At 36.0% G+C, this 17,075-nt stretch overlaps 1 protein-coding gene across 3 annotated transcripts in view; it reads right to left on the bottom strand.

The window, feature by feature from the left end:
• Nucleotides 1-193: 193 nt before the first annotated feature.
• The window catches only part of LOC125646412 (uncharacterized), a 26,706-nt gene continuing 9,824 nt past the window's right edge, over nt 194-17,075 (bottom strand). Inside the window, exons 3-15 of one of the 3 annotated variants that reach the window (XM_048872662.2) lie at nt 15,972-16,047; nt 14,798-14,909; nt 13,604-13,751; nt 12,438-12,719; nt 11,959-12,114; nt 10,006-10,158; nt 9,771-9,892; nt 8,701-8,757; nt 7,539-7,610; nt 6,926-6,997; nt 6,607-6,788; nt 4,066-4,220; nt 194-1,136 (exon numbers count right to left, since the gene is read on the bottom strand). In XM_048872662.2, the coding sequence (XP_048728619.1) occupies nt 957-1,136; nt 4,066-4,220; nt 6,607-6,788; nt 6,926-6,997; nt 7,539-7,610; nt 8,701-8,757; nt 9,771-9,892; nt 10,006-10,158; nt 11,959-12,114; nt 12,438-12,719; nt 13,604-13,751; nt 14,798-14,909; nt 15,972-16,047 (1,767 nt within the window). In that variant the 3' untranslated portion in view covers nt 194-956. Of the gene's footprint in view, nt 1,137-4,031; nt 4,221-6,606; nt 6,789-6,925; nt 6,998-7,538; nt 7,611-8,700; nt 8,758-9,770; nt 9,893-10,005; nt 10,159-11,958; nt 12,115-12,437; nt 12,720-13,603; nt 13,752-14,797; nt 14,910-15,971; nt 16,048-17,075 lie in introns of all 3 variants that reach the window. The other 2 variants (XM_048872663.2, XM_048872666.2) reach the window with 2 other exon arrangements.

Here is a 17,075-nt window from a genome sequence, read left to right on the forward strand (position 1 = left end):
CTTTCTGCTTTTACTTCATATGCATTTAATTTTTATACACTATCAGCAAAATTAAAGAAGTCTTTTAAATGATAAAGACAATATATGATAAGTTTAGCTCCTTCCTCTTACCAAATCATTACTCCTGAGATCATGAAGTTTACAATTTTGGTGGAGGCCTTCCTGCTCTACATGACTTTACATTTAATTTTCCTTTCAGATGTTGTAGAGAAAAAGATTTTTGAAAATTAGTAAATTTTTGTCATTTTTTGCCTCATATTTACTTTAAGGCCCCAGGGGTGCAGGAGTCCTGATATTTACTATTTAGGTCCCTCTTGTCCAAAAAATGCTTTATATCAAATTTGAAAAGAATCTGAATGGTACTTATCAAATGTTCAATTGTTAAACGAAAGACAACGGACAAAGACCAATAGTAATAGGTTCACCAGAGTGACTCAGGTGACCTAAAAATCATATCTTATCACAGTTCCAAACTCAATTTTTTTACTGTAGGTTCATGATTTTTAATAAATGTGACATACTGTAAAAGTCAAATGCCTGTCATTGTGGTCGAAGTAGAACATGTCTCGGTTACTTGGGGGAAGGGGAGGGGGGGTTGAATATGATAAACTACAATGCATAAAATATATCAAAGAATAAATATTACTTATTTTTAGATAATAAATTAAAAATGATTTCACTCTAGAAATTTTTCTCCTTTCTAGAAATACAATTTCTATACTCCAAATCTAACTCCACACATTTTTTCACATTACATGTTTCTGTGCAGTCTCTTCGTGGTTAAATGTTTCATATGACACCAATTTTCAGTGCCATACAGTTTTACATTACTCTAAATGTTGTTCACTGCACATTGTTCCAGAAGTTTCGATTCATCCTACATTGATAATGATATGGGAATAACCTCTTTCATTTTCCCGAGTAAGTCTCACTACACTGTGTTTCATGATCATCAACTAAGGCAGAATTTGTTGGTCATCGTGTGGAAGAAATTTGAACTCCGGCACCACTTGGGAATTTTGCTGCGGTAGAAAGTTGAAATCTGGCACCACCTGAGACTCCCAGACAGATTCTTCGGCCCCAGTGATGTACGAGTCCTCGGCTCCAGTGATGTACGGTCCATCTGTAGCCAGGTCCTAAAATAATAGAATCTAATTTTACCCAAGTATTGAAAAGTAATTGCTGGCTGAAAGTGAATATAGAGATAAATATACATCCTGATCAAGAATTCAACATCAACAAAACCAAAGTATCAATAATGAATAATGATAAACCCTTTATACATACATACATATATATATATATATGGAATCCAACAGAAAGTGTGGGGGGGGGGGGGGGGGGGGGGGGTAGAATGGAATCACTTAATGACCATTAAGTTTGGACATTTACAAGGTCAAATCTATGATCATATGAACAACAAGAGGCCCATGGGCCACATCGCTCACCTTGACCCATATCTGAAGACTTTCCATATATATTTGCATGTAAAACCTTAGTCCCTATTATGCCCAAACTACCCTTTGCAAACTTGAATCTGCACTATGTCAGAAAGCTTTCATGTAAATGTCAACTTCTTTGGCCCAATGGTTCTTGAGAAGAAGATTTTTAAAGTTTTTCCCCATATTTGTATGTAAAACTTTGCCCCCCCCCCCCCAACTTGTGGCCCCATCCTACCCCCAGGGGGCCATGATTTGAACAAACTTGAATCTGCACTTTGTCAGAAAGTTTTCATGTAAATCTCAGCTTTTCTGGCTCAGTGGTTCTTGAGAAGATTATAAAGATTGTCCCTATATATTTGTTTGTAAAACTTTGATCCCCTACTGCGGCCCCATCCAACCCCCGGGGCCCATGATTTGAACAAACTTGAATCTGCATTATGTCAGGAAGCTTTCATGTAAATCTCACCTTTTCTGGCTTTGTGGTTCTTGAGAAGAAGATTTTTAAAGTTTTCCCCTATATATTTGTGTGCAAAACTTTGATCCCCCCCTTGGGGCCCCATCCTATCCCCAGGGGCCATGATTTGAACAAACTTGAATCTGCACTATGTCAGAAAGTTTTCATGTAAAAATCAGCTTTTCTGACTCAGTGGTTCTTGAGAAGATTTTTAAAGATTTTTCCTATGTATTTGTATGTAAAACTTTGATCCCCTATTGTGGCCCCATCCAATCACAAGGGCCCATGATTTGAACAAACTTGAATCTGAATTATGTCAGCAGAAAGCTTTCATGGAAATCTCAGCTTTTCTGGCTTAGTGGTTCTTGAGAAGAAGATTTTTAAAGTTTTTCCCTATATATTTGTGTGTAAATCTTTGATCCCTCCTTGGGGCCCCATCTTATCCCCGGGGGCCATGATTTGAACAAACTTGAATCTGCACTGTGTCAGAAAGTTTTCATGTAAAAATCAGCTTTTCTGGCTCAGTGGTTCTTGAGAAGAAGATTTTTAAAGATTTTTCCTAATATATTTGTATGTAAAACTTTGATCCCCCCTTGTGGCCCCATCCTACCACCGGGGCCCATGATTTGAACAAACTTGAATCTGCAATATGTCAGGAAGCTTTCAGGTAAATTTCAGCCCTTCTGGCACGGTGGTTCTTGAGAAGAAAATTTTTAAATGACCCCACCCTATTTTTGCATTTTTGTGATTATCTCCCCTTTGAAAAGGACATGGCCCTTCATTTGGACAAACTTGAAAGCCTTCACCCAAGGATGCTTTTGGCCATGTTTGGTTGAAATTGGCCTAGTGGTTCTGGAGAAGAAGTCAAAAATGTGAAAAGTTTAACAGACAGACAGACAGACGACAGACAAAAAGCGATTAGAAAAGCTCACTTGAGCTTTCAGCTCAGGTGAGTTAAAAAGGTAAGTGTAATCAGGACAGGAAGGTGTATTCTAAATACACTATCTATCTGATAAAGTAGAGAGTAAATTACCTAATATATATGTAATATATGATTTACTCTAGCATAAATCAAGAGTAAAGAATTGTATGTGTGTGTCTAGAATAAATTATGATATACAGTAAACTATGCTTATAAAGAAAATGCTTAAAACAAATTCATGCTTACTGCGAAGTGATATAATGAAATTTGGTTATAACAAACTGTTTTCTATTGGTGGTTCATTATAACTGTGTTTTACTGTATATCTAACACACAACTTTACCCTAGAGTATATATTCTGCTATCTCATTTTTCACGTGTAATTATTCGTGAGTAAATAATGCAATATATCTAATTCTAAAATACAATTTTCTTTAGAGTAATTATGCAATATATATCTGTCAGATATGTATAATTTACTCTAGAGTAAATAGTAAATTATCTGTTATCATAATCACGAGGCTGTCTATGATAGAACAGTGCAAATGGCTATTCATGGATATGTGATATCGGCTACCTAACATGGCTACATCAACAAACGAAATCATTTAAAACTGGGAGTTTTCGGGTCGTATGGGGCTTTAATGAATATTTGATGGTATGCTTGGACACAAGTTTAGTAGGAAAATGTTAAGAATTTTCTTATATCAAATTTATGAGACAGTACCTCAAGAATACAACGATATAAGGCCTCAAACATGCGCAGCTTTTTGTGCGCCGTAAATTGAAGGTTTTTATAAGGGGTGGATCTGTAGCTCTGTTCCATCAAAATATTTTTTCAGAGATCTACAGTTTTGCAGCTAGTGAGGACCCTGAGCTAATTAATCATAAACTAGGGATTACAGAGAGGACCCTGAGCTATTTTTTTTTTTTTTAAATTATTTTTTTCAACAAACATTCTGTAAATAGTTCATGGTATATCTTCATAATATACATGTAATAAAGAATTGCAGAAGTGTTTATTTTTTTAAGAGAGAGAAAGAAAGAAAGGAGAGAGAGAGAGCTATGAAAATATTTGGTTCCATCAGTTCCAAAGGGCAATTAATCATAAACTAGGGATTGCAGCGAGGACCCAGAGCTAAATAACCACAAACTAGTGATTGCAAATCACTCTTAGGACAGTAATCCATCAATACATGCATCCTACACATACCCAATAAACATCTGCCATTTCACATCATTGTTACCTTGGTAATGGTAAAGTATCCCTGATCTCCAAGGTCGTGCTCCACCTTAGATTTGTAGGGACAGTCTTCTGTCTGGACAGAGAGCAACTTGGATACCACGTTACCATGGTTACAGACAGAAGATCCTGGCACCACCTGATTTATTTCCTGTGCGTCTGCAAACAGATATCAATTGGCTATACGTTGAAGACAAAGTAAAAAAATTATTATCTAAGATGGAATGAATGTGTGCCTTCAATGTGAACTACATGTATATGTATTCCAATAAATCTAAGCATCCCTGATGGAGCAGATCTCCGTTTAATATGGTACTGGCTGTATAAAATAGTTATTTTCACGCTTCTTAACTTGCAAATGGTTTTGTCCAGTTTTGAATTTATAGAAATCATAATAATTATAGTCCATAGACTTTGAATTTACCCAACCTTAAATTGACCCACTGACGAGGGTGAAAACAGGTGAATATTTTTATAGAGTAATAAAGACAATTTGACAATTTCAACCAGAACTTAAGCTGAATTCAACCTGAAGCAATCACAACAACATGATCTCCTGTGATTTAAGCCCAAGGCTCAAGTGAGATAACAAATATGAACTCATTGTTCAAGGGTACCATATTTAAAGGAACTCCATTGTGATACTTCACTATTACTGAATGCATTCTGAATCTGAGCATTATCAATTATCGATAAGAGATACTCATGCCAGTTTCAAAAAGATGTTTTAGAAACATTTCCCATGTGAAAATATTGAAAAAGATACAACTTTATATTTGGAATGCCCGATATCATATACTGAAAAATATGAGTTATCTACTAGTCAGGGGCAACCACCAACCACAGTTAACTATAAAGTTTGATCTCTCAAAATACTAAGCAGACACTTCCTAATAGCTAGTCATTTCAGTTGAAAAGTAATCTAATCACTGTCGTCGTTTTTGCCATCATCTTCAGATGTTAATATTGTAAAGAAAATACACACTGAATTCAGATCTGAACTAAACAATGACACCTTAAATGCCCTCTTATCATGTGAATTTAATCAATCTGTGTTCTGTTTTGAATATTGTCCATCTCCATCAGTCTTGAAAAATTCAAAACTTGCCACTGTCATTTACAATGCTTCTTTTCAATAAATACACAATACACATATTTCTGACTGTTGTAAATATTTTTGAAATATTTATAGGTTATAGACTTTGTATGGGAAAATATGACGACCGAGTTTTTTGGCGTGTAGACGGACCGAGCTTTCAAGGTCCGTTCGCGACAAAAAACGAGGTCGTCATATTTTCCCATACAAAGTCTATAACCTTTTTATTATATACTTTCAATTTCATTTAGAAACTAACAATAATTTATTTTTCACAATTTCTTTATTGGTTTAACCGAGTAAAAGATGAAAAACACGAAAAATTTGAAAATTAACGACGTAGTAATTTGCTTGTGTATTGATTATGACGTAATGTTTGCGGGCCGGAATGTTTCCGGGCATATATCGTGTGATATATGCCCGCAAACTTTTAAAGAAAAAAGAGATGAAATTGAAAGTATATAATAAAAACACTTATTACACATTATCATCCTAGTAAATATATAGTGAATGCCGTTACGCATTATGACCAGATTTTTTGCTTTCCAAAGAGGGTCATGACCGTTGGCAACTACGGTCTATACTCGCCTATAAGTCGGATTTTTGGCAGTCTATGTGAAAGTTTTTTGGACCACACAGGACATTCGGTCCTGTGTAATCAATGAACATACAAGACTGAACCAAATTTTGTCAGACTGAAAAACCTAATGTAAACAAATGAAACACGTGAAAATGCAGAACCAAGGAAATATTATTTATTATACTATTGAATTATACTATCGATTTTTTAATCTTCTCTGGCCAAGTATTCAACAGACTTCCAATTTTCCTCCTCTGACACGTATCCGTCATAAAATTTGAAAAAGTCTGCTTCAAAGTCTTGCTCACAGCTTTTCTTCTACCAGGGATCGCTCCCACATAATACTTTAGAGGATCCATGCGGTTTTTAATAACATACATTTATGTATTTGGATTTGTGCGATATTTTTACTTATAACAAACATTTAAATGACTCCGCGTCAAAATAGTAAAGATCAAAACCGGACACTGAGACATCGGACATTCCGGTGCAGTGTAAAAAAATGATGCATCAGACCTGAGGCACTGCACATTGGTCAGGTCTGATGTCTTTTGCATAGACTGTTTTTGGTAGTTAAAAATTGGTCCAAAACTCTATATCCTACTATAGGTGAGTCCTAAGAAGATTAGCATTTTTCTGGACAGCATATTGTATGGTATTTTATTAAACAACTTCGTACTCTGACGATTATCATGAATAACGTTGAATGCAACTATAGGTGAGTATACAGTATGCCGTTGAACAAAGGGTTCTAAAGTTATTGAGTGGATAAAACTTAAGTCTACCAACCAAAAAGTGCAAATCAATTTGCCTCCCTTTTCAAGGGGGACATAAAAATCAAAATGTTTAAAAAAACTCCCACTTCTTACCTTGTGATTGGCTGAAGTTCACCTGACTGCTCCAATAACTTGCATCTGATTGGTTGTTTAACAGTGCTGCAACGTCAACATAGGTCTCTGGTTCACATTCCATCATTTGATTCCAAACCTGAGGTGGTTCATCAGTGGCAATAGAAAACATATTCTGATCCAAAAGATGATTCTTTGTGTATCTGTAAAATGCAAATAAGAGACTAACAAAACGATCAACGAAATACCCAGGTTATAACATGTGAAATACTGAAGATGTGGAATCGCTATTATAAATTTTTTTAAAAAGTTTCTGTTTATTCATGGAAATATGGCGTACCCTTCATTAGCCTTCTCAGAACCTCCATCATGAGAACAAGCACTTTCAACTTTTTTGTCCTCATGAAAACTCCTAAAATAAGAAAAGAAATAACATGATTTTTTCCTTCACAATTTCAATTCTGAAAGAAAGCTTTTTCTACATTCAAGTTTCCTATCTCTATAACTAAAGAGCCGCGAACCTCAACCGTCACTTGAGTGCACATTGTTAGAGCGATGCGTGGAATTATACCCGCATATCTATTGCATACAACTACAAATTGCTCTAGCTTTCCTGGTCATTTACCCACCTCTCTGACAACCTAGCTGGACATTTTACAAACCTTTCTAGCACCCTGAACATTTTACAAACCTTTCTAGCACCCTGAACATTTTACAAACCTTACTAGCACCCTGAACATTTTACAAACCTTTCTAGCACCCTGAACATTTTACAAACCTTACTAGCACCCTGAACATTTTACAAACCTTTTTAGCAACCTGAACATTTTACAAACCTTTCTAGTACCCTGAACATTTTACAAACCTTTCTAGTACCCTGAACATTTTACAAACCTTTCTAGCACCCTGAACATTTGCCATCTTCTCTCTAATCATTGTGTACATTTACCTACCTCTCCAACTGACGTCTACATCTCTTCTGCTTTGTCTCTCGTTTGTCCTCAGACACACTTCTGCTACGACCCCTTCAATAGAAAAGTACGAAAGTCCTGATCATTTAATAATGCATGTTACACAAACAATTTTACACAATAGACTTATCAAAGATTTACCGTATGACCTACACCTAGAAATCAACTACAGTTGTCCTAATGGGACTAATACCCCTCACGATAACAAGGACGGAGTTGGTTTCGCATTTTAGTTCATTTAAAAATAGCTAGCAGAAGTATAGACCATGCCAGTGCTATATATTCTAGTCTAAAGGTTCCAGATAGTGCCAATTTTGCTGTTAAATAAAACAAAGCACAGTTTTACATGTGCACTTTTTAAAATATCTGTTCCAGTCCCAAGGTTAGTGCCAGTTTTATTGTAGTTTGCTGTTAATTAAAAATAATGCGTGAATGACTGGTTTTGTTAATTTATGCAGTATTCATATAGAGAAAGTAACATACATGCTAATGCAAAAGGTTTAAACAAATAATATTGAATGATATATATATTTTTTGAATATCATCGAAAAACAATTATTAATTGAAAATCTATCGGTTTTCTACTCCCGATTACCGGTACGAAACAATTATTGATTATGATTTTAAACCGATTGCCCATCACTAATTACTAGTCAGGTGCTCTAACCACTGAGCTCCCCAGGCCAATATCCACAGTTTGTATAGCCCTAATTACTACATTCCTCCCTCCTTAGTTTGTCTTCGCCCTCGAAGACACACACAACCCAGATTCTTCTGCCCCTGGCAGGACTTCCACCTGCACGTCCAGGGGTGGTCAATGGCACCAACTGTAGTATATATAGGAGAGAGGAGAAAATCTTTGGCTGGACCGGGAATCAAACCTGGGATCCCTGCATTACTAGTCAGGTGCTCTAACCACTGAGCTACCTAGGCCAATATCCACAGTCCGTATAGCCTTACCGGTAACTACTACAACTGTTTAATATATTTTCCTGACACACATAGAGTTATATGTAAATGCATGCTGTGATAACTACCATCCAAGTTAGTCTACTGCAAGAAAACAACATCATTGCTTTGTAGTTCAAATTTATCATAATGAAAAGGGCTGCATCTTTAAAATGTTCAGGTAAGCGTAACTTACCGACATTTCTCCTCTCTGTTTTTCTGCTGCATTCTTCCTTTTCTGTGATTTGGAGTACTATATAGAGACAAATAAAATTGTCAGCATAGTTCATAATCCCTCACACTGAGAACATTCTCTAGTTAAACACAGATTTCAAGCCAGATCGGATTCATTTTGTTAGATCTAGTTAATATCTCACCTCTGATATTTTTCTGTACTTGTGATATCTGTCCTGATATACCTCACACACACACACACACACACACATATATAATATCTGAGTTTTGGCATTATATATCTGTGATATACCATTTCTAATGTATTACTTGGCCTGGAGGTTATGATTTTTTTTATCATACTCATACTCGAACTCATTTTTTTTGTGGGTATAACTCTGAGCAAGCTTCGAAACATACTCAAATTTTTTTTTTGCATGTACTCCATTTGAGTGTGAGAATGATTTTATAAAAGTTTTATAACCTTCACTTTTGAGTATGAGTACAATTCAGAGAACAGAGTTTGAGTCTGAGTACATCCAGGCCTGAGATATTTCACCACTATTATTTCTCTTGAAATCTTACCTGTGATATAAAACATATTATGTGAATGACTTGCTTTGAAATTGATAAAAACAATTTATAAACAATTCAATGAAAAATATTTTTATCATCTTACCTGGACACCTTATCTAATATCTCACCTGACATGTTACATCACTGGACACCTCATCTAATATCTCACCTGACATGTTACATCACCAGACACCTCATCTAATATCTCACCTGACATGTTACCTATGATACATCACCGGACACCTCATTTAATATCTCACCTGACATGTTACATCACCGGACACCTCATCTAATATCTCACCTGACATGTTACATCACCGGACACCTCATCTAATATCTCATCTGACATGTTACATCACCGGACACCTCATCTAATATCTCATCTGACATGTTACATCACTGGACACCTCATCTAATATCTCACCTGACATGTTACTGATGATACATCACCGGACACCTCATCTAATATCTAACTTCTGATATCTCACCAGTGACATTTCTCCTCTGGTATCTTACCTCTGGTTCTGCTGTGGGATGTCTTCCTCATCCTCGATGTCTAGCTGCTCTATACTCTCTGTACAAAGTAAATCTGACAGGCTCAGCTCTTCTTCTTCATCACAAAGCTTCTGTAAAAAATACTGCAGTACCTATGACATAGGCCAAACAAAGCTTCTGTAAAAAAAAAAATACTACAGCAACTATGACATAGACCACATGAAGATCCTAATCAACTCTGTGGTGCGACACTTACTCCTGATATCAGGGTGAACGGAGACTCTGGAACACTTTGATCCTCTGGCTCAGGTAGCTTTACAGGTGTAAATCCTCTGCTGTCAAACTTTACAGGTGTAAATCCTCTGCTGTCAAACTTCACTGGTGTCAGTCCCTTGCTGTCAAATTGCATCTGTAGATATAGAGATGCAATGTAATATTTACATAGTGCAAACTGATGGAGATGGAATCTCAGAAGAGAGTTCACAATGAAGCTGTAGTCAAATCCATGTCTCTTCCAATATATGTGGAGGTTCAAAGGCCAATTCAACTTAATTAGTAGATTATCATCTGGGGTCACAAACACATATGGGGTGGGTGGCAGGATTTTATTTCTTAATTTTCATTTCCAGAGAAAAAAAATTAATGACAGCTAGAAGGCATCACACATTTTTAAAAATTTATTATTGAATCATTCTCTCAAGTGACAATGGGAAGCAAGTGTGTTTGAAATTGTAATTTTTGCGAAAATAAAAAAAAAATCGGGGCGGGCAGGGGTGATAATCCATCAAATACTTTTAAATGGCCTAAAGTTTGGTCTACTGGGAGTTTTTTATACAACATTCATGCCATTATTTAGTTATTGACTTCCTCCATGTAATGTGACTTTATGTTGTGTATCACTTATATGTATAGAGTATGTATGGCTGCGATTTATCAGGAATTTATGGGGAAACCTTGTTTTAATACCTCACATACAAAGTACCTTATATCCATATATGGATGTGTTGTGAGATTTCTCTCAACAGATGGAAATAATTTTCACTCCTTAATACATCAACCAAGTCCGATTTTATAACAGACTTCATTAATCAAGTTTTTTTTTGCATTAGGGAAGATTTCTGAGTGCATACACCCTCACTAACACGAATTATTTCAAACTAAATTTCAATCTGTCCTCCCTTTATCTGGAAACCACTCATGATTTTCCTTGAGAATTAAATCCTTTGTTTCCAGTTCTCAGACCAAGCTTTTGTGTACCGTATATACTCGCCCATAAGTCGGTCCGCCTATAAGTCGGTTGTATTTTTTAAGGTTATTTTGTAGGAATTTGCCATTGACCCGCTTGTAAGTCGGTACAAAGTTTTGTCAGAATCGGTTGACAATTTCAAGTCAATGCTCTAGTGTTTTTACCTATGTTTCAAAAAATATTTTGAGAAATTAATAATTATGAGGTGCTCAATATCCAAGCCATATTGGTTTGGGGTTTAAACGCAACCCTTTATCTATCATGGGCAATGATCACTTGTTTACCTAAGCAATTATGGTATCCTGATTACCAGTACCTGACACCATGTTTACTTAGTGGCATACGCCTCACAAAAACTGTTATTGTGGGATTCCGGTATAATTCATTGTATCAACAATCGAGTTTTTAAGAGTCAAGAATGATGATCTAAATTATCTGTTAACAATATTCAATCTTTTATGAAATATATTTCAGCCGGTATACATATGAATATTTCAATATTAAATCGGGTTCGTAATTTAATTTTACCGATAAACAATAGATTAGTTAAATTAAAAGAATTGGTTACCGGTATGTAAATAATTTTCAAAATAAATAATATACACTTAACTTGATAAAAATATGTAAATACTTGTACTTTATACATAATTTTAAAATACATAAACAATACGATATGTCTAGATATTTGTGAACAATAATCATTTGTGTGGTAGGCCCTAGTCCATGATAATCGTCGGAGTTGTTTAAAAAACACTTCATTACCCCGCCCAGGAAAATACCAATCTTCTTAGGACATGCCTTTAAGTCGGACATAGAGTTTTGGGCCAAAAACTGACTCCCAAAAATCCGACTTATGGGCGAGTATATACAGTATTTATTTTCTAAAATCTATATTTGAACCCTCCTCCTTAAAAAAAACAACAACACAAAAACTAACTGCAAAATGAAAACATATCCTCTTACTTTTCTGATAACCTTTTTTGATGGTAACTTGGACTTCCTCTCTGTAGATGGAGTTCTGTCCATGGAGAGCCCACAAAATGTCCGTATTCCTGGGGCAGGGCTTACAAAGTGTTCTGTCATGGTCTGGTGAACAGGAACTGCACTGTCCTTGGGGAGCTTTTAATATATAAAAGGAATTTCTAGACTTCAGTTACAAGATTTTCAACTTTGGTAGCATTCATCTCTCACATCTTATAGAGATTTTCTAACAAATAAAAAGCTTCTTTAAATACAAAATTCTATTAACATGGTTTTGACATGTAGGTGTTACAAACCTTTATTAGTGTAGTCATGATTACATTACAGACCTTGATTAGTGTAGTCATGGTAACGCTACAGACCTTGATTGGTGTAGTCATGGTTACGTTACAGACCTTGATTGGTGTAGTCATGGTTACATTACAGACCTTGATTGGTGTAGTCATGGTTATGTTACAGACCTTGATTGGTGTAGTCATGTAGTAGTGATGAGGGAGTTCATGATCCACTCCTCTGAGAAATCCCGTGGTGTGCTGTTCTCCTGGGACACTGGGATACAGTACTAGTTCATTACTGCTAAGCTTCTCCACAGTAGAGTTAGCTGAGGTCCCAAATTTCTGTGACATTCCGACTGTTTGGTGTGGTGCCTCCAGATTCCCCGGGGTTGGCGGCTCCAGTAGTGTCGGGTTAGAAATGGTCTCTTCAGGTGGTGACGTGGTTGGTGGCTTTGCATCTGTCTCCATCTTCCAGAATTATAGAAATATTGATTTTTCTTCAATCTGACTATAAGTATCAATTTACTTTAGACAGAATTTTTCTGTTTGTTCTAAATACAAAAGATACAAGCAGTCTAAAGTTTTAAACCTGACTTGGAGAGAAACTTTGAGATGATGTTATTCTAAACAAAAAATGAAGTTGATGTTAAAACACATTTTAATTAAGTGATTGTTGACAACATACTAGACTCCTCTAAGTAAAAGTTTTATATGTTTTGAGGAGAAATAAACAGAAAAGACATTGAAAGTTAAATTGAAAATACAAACAAAAAATTTGAACAAACTTCTATCTGTTCTATGACAGGAAACCTTTCATGTACATTTCAACTTTTCTGGTGCAGTGGTTCTTGAGAAGATTTTTTAATGACCCTATCATATTTCAGCCTTTTCTTGATTATCTCCCCTTTGAATGGGGTTATGGATGTTCATTTGAACAAACTTGAATCCCCTTCATCCAAGGCTTCTGAGGGAGGGGGAGTCCGGGTTAGAATAGGTCCTCGGTACCCCTTGCTTGCGTGGCGACTGAATGGGGTGGACCTTCAGATAAGACCACAAAAACTGAGGCCCAATGTCACAGCAGGTGTGGCACGATAAAGATCCCCTGATCAATGCCATAAGCGCGGAGCATAGGCCTAAATGTTGCAGCCCTTCACCAGCAATGGTGACGTCTCCATATGAGCGAAAGATTCTCAAGAGGGACGTTAAACAATTTACAATCAATCAAAATCCCTTGATCTTGATTTTAATGTTTATTCCCTGTTGCTAGGCAACAAATTAATATAAATGGAGTACTATAATGAGAGCATCTTTCAGTAAATATAGACAGAAAAATAATATCTAATGACACTGACCTGAGTCACATCGACCGGTAGAAGTTCAGTGTTGAGACACTCCGCTGGTAACACCATTAGATCAGAGAGCGACGACCTGAGGTTAATCAAACCAGACTCCATGTCTGACGGCACATTACAACGACTCCTCTTACGCGGGACATAATTCCTGGAAAAAGAATTATTTAACAATTAACAGACTGAAATTCGAACCTGAGCCCCCAGAGTCTTTAATTATAGATGCTTCACCAACTTATCTGGACCCAGCGGTCGAAACCACCTGTTACATAACATTAACAGCAAAAACAAACCAGTCAAAAGAAAAATAGGCAAGATATAAGATTAAATTTTAGATTTGAATCATTTTACACCTGTACTATAGTCTGCTCAAACTTACAGGCATGAACATGTTGATCAAATTTCGCCTTTTTTCATGCTGTGGCCATGCACTGAGCTATGGCAGGGCTCAACATTAACTTTTTTCCCTACTTGTCCATTCGGACAAGAGATAAAGATATTTACTTGTCCGAACTTCAACTTCACTTGTCCGGAATTTTTTTTAAAAAGGATATAATATCGTCAACTTGAAAACTGTATTTAATTTACTTAATATATAGTCTATTTTTATACATGCTTGATTGATTTTTTTTTTATCTTATTCTCTTGATAAAAACAACAAACGCATAAAACAAAATTTTATCTAGACTTCCCATCTTGAATCAATGACTTCGTAAGATCCATGGATGCATTCTCTCACCAGAGGGCACGCTACCTTGTGGAGCGTAGCGTAACGCTCTCTGGTAAGAGATTGCAATGGGTGATTGAAAGTAGTACGCAATAAGTGAACACCAATCCCGATTGAGTTTGACTCAGCTAGTTTACATAGCAATCGAAGTTCATTTTCCATGCATTATACATGTACTTCCGACTCTTAACTACCGATAAACTTTTCACAAAATTGTTTGGAGACTTCTTTACCTAAAAAAGCACTTGTCCAATAGGACAAGTGCCCATCAATATTCACTTGTCCGAAATGTTTTTCCACTGGTACCGGACAAGCGGACAAACGTAAATGTTGACCCCTGTTATGGTTTGTCAACATGATTGCATGAACACATCAAAAGGTATCCATACACAAAGAAGGTTTGCATAATCAATCTGGAGAAATGTAACTTAAATGGCGATCAGTAAATGAGGCCCGGTAGAGGAACTTACTGCAGATAGAGCTCCTGTTGTTTGAAGGAGAAGTTGTCCCTCAGGTCTGTTAAATTGGCCTCCACCAAACCCTGCTCTGTTTTATACAGCACCACTTTATTTGTTAGTTTAACTGAAATTGAAGAATGTTCCTTTCATTTTAAAAGAGAAAAACAATTACTGCCCTATGTATATGTAAACTGCTTAGGCCACATAAAATTAATATTTAGATTCTCATCCTGATTTGCAAAAAAATGGGGCGGGTGGGTGGATTTTATTTTTTATTCTTTAAATGCAAATCACACCGCACCAGTTCTTTACAACTACCACATCTTTCCGAATTCTGATTATTACAAACATGACTGGAATCAAACGTCACTTCACAACCACAACGCGCCAATATGTCAGGCAGCCATTGAAATGATCTGACTTTTTTGTATACCGAACCCGATTTTTTTTTTTTGCGATACTTTTTTTTGCACACTTTTTTTTTTAAAACAAAATAAAAGACAGTGGGGCGGGACGTTTTGAGAGGGGCGGGCGGGGATGAGAATCTAAAAATTAATTCTATGTGGCCTTATCTAAAATCAGCCCTAACTAAGCACTCAAAGCTTTATCCAGGCTCAATTCTTTAAATTAAAATGGTACATCATACACCAGTGATGACAAAATTTCAGTGCAATATCTGTATCTATAATGAGAAAAAGTCCAGGAAACTATTTGACCTACTTTTAGCCCTAAAGTAGGTCATGGTGCACCAATTAAGCTGAAATGCAAACTGAATCTGTATTTCTCTGATGGAAAGGCAATGACTACATTTCAGGGCAATATCTGTAACAAAAACAACTCCGGAAAACATTTTGCCCTACTTTTAGCCCTAAAGTAGGTCACAGTGCACCAATTCAGCTGAAATGCAAACTCTCTCTTATACTTCTTAAGGGAAGAAATTGCGACCAAATTTCAACTCTGTACATGCATCTGTTTTGGAAAAAAGTTCATAAAATATGACCTAAGATGGACGGACAGAGCCATAACATAATATGTTCCATGATCTGACATCAGGCATATAAAAACCATATATTTCTACACAAAGAAATGGAACACGCCAGGGAGAAATCAAAATTACAGAGTGAAATAATTTTTAGGTCAGAAACCAGCACTTTGACTTCTAACAAGTCCATGTTTTGTGACATACCTTTCTGGTCCAGAATTTCTTGGAGATTCCTCTCTAGATTCTGTATGTGTTTCTCAGTTTCTTGCAATATGTAGGCCTTCAATTCAATAAGACTGTAGCTCATTTCATAGTTTAAACAAATCTAACATATTTCATGACCCCCCCCCCCCCCCTACCCGGCCCACACACACATATTCAATATGCAGGGCTTTCAAAAGTAGCCGGCGGATTTCCGCCGCCTATAGTAACATTAGGTGCCGGCTACTTTAATGACAAAAATGTATGTCCAATGAAAAAAAAACTTTTATAAAACTTTAAACATCTTCCAAACTTTAGTAGACTCAGAAATCGCGGCCGTATCAACCAGGATGTAAAAACGTGTTTACTTGCGCTAAATTTAGTTCAGGTAAATAGCGGCACCTGATTGGTCGTCTGTCGGAAAGCCTCGGATTTACCAATTCGTGACAACACAGACGAGAAGTTCCGAAAGATAACAACAAGTCCTGAACATAAAAATCAATGATGTTGACGGAATGAAGAGAACAAATACCCTGTTCAGTTTCGGCTTTAAAAAGGCCAGAAGTGAAAGTGATACGAGTATGTGTTTTGTATAATATTAATCAACAATTTTAAAACGAAAACAGAATTTAATCAGGAAAGATTTCAGACTTGCGATTCTTTTTAATTTGCAAATGCCCACGTGGTATTAAATAAAAACGAAAGTAGAATTTTTCAGCATAAATTCGCTATGTTACCAACAAATCTGTAGCTGTTAACTTGAATTTGTGGAAAAATAAAATTATAGTTCATTTAAATGTTACTTATTAATTTGTAATAAAGATTGTTTGGGTTTTATTTAAAAAAATATTGGGGTGAGCAAAAGCAGGTCCCAATGGGTTTCATGTAGTTCATTTCAACAATACTTTCTGCATGTAGAAACTTTCTTACAAAACAATTCAGTCTTATAAACTTTCAGTACAAATGTAGAAATAAAAGTGAAAGTTTCTGTTCAAGCAAAGACACTTAAAAATTAATTGATACAGCATTGCAAAAAATAATTACATGTAGTTATCTTGATGCACTTTATTTTTCATTTTGCATCAAAATTAGTACTTTGCAATGTTG

The sequence above is a fragment of the Ostrea edulis genome, chromosome 6 (assembly GCF_947568905.1).
Source record: "Ostrea edulis chromosome 6, xbOstEdul1.1, whole genome shotgun sequence".
NCBI lineage: Eukaryota > Metazoa > Mollusca > Bivalvia > Ostreida > Ostreidae > Ostrea > Ostrea edulis.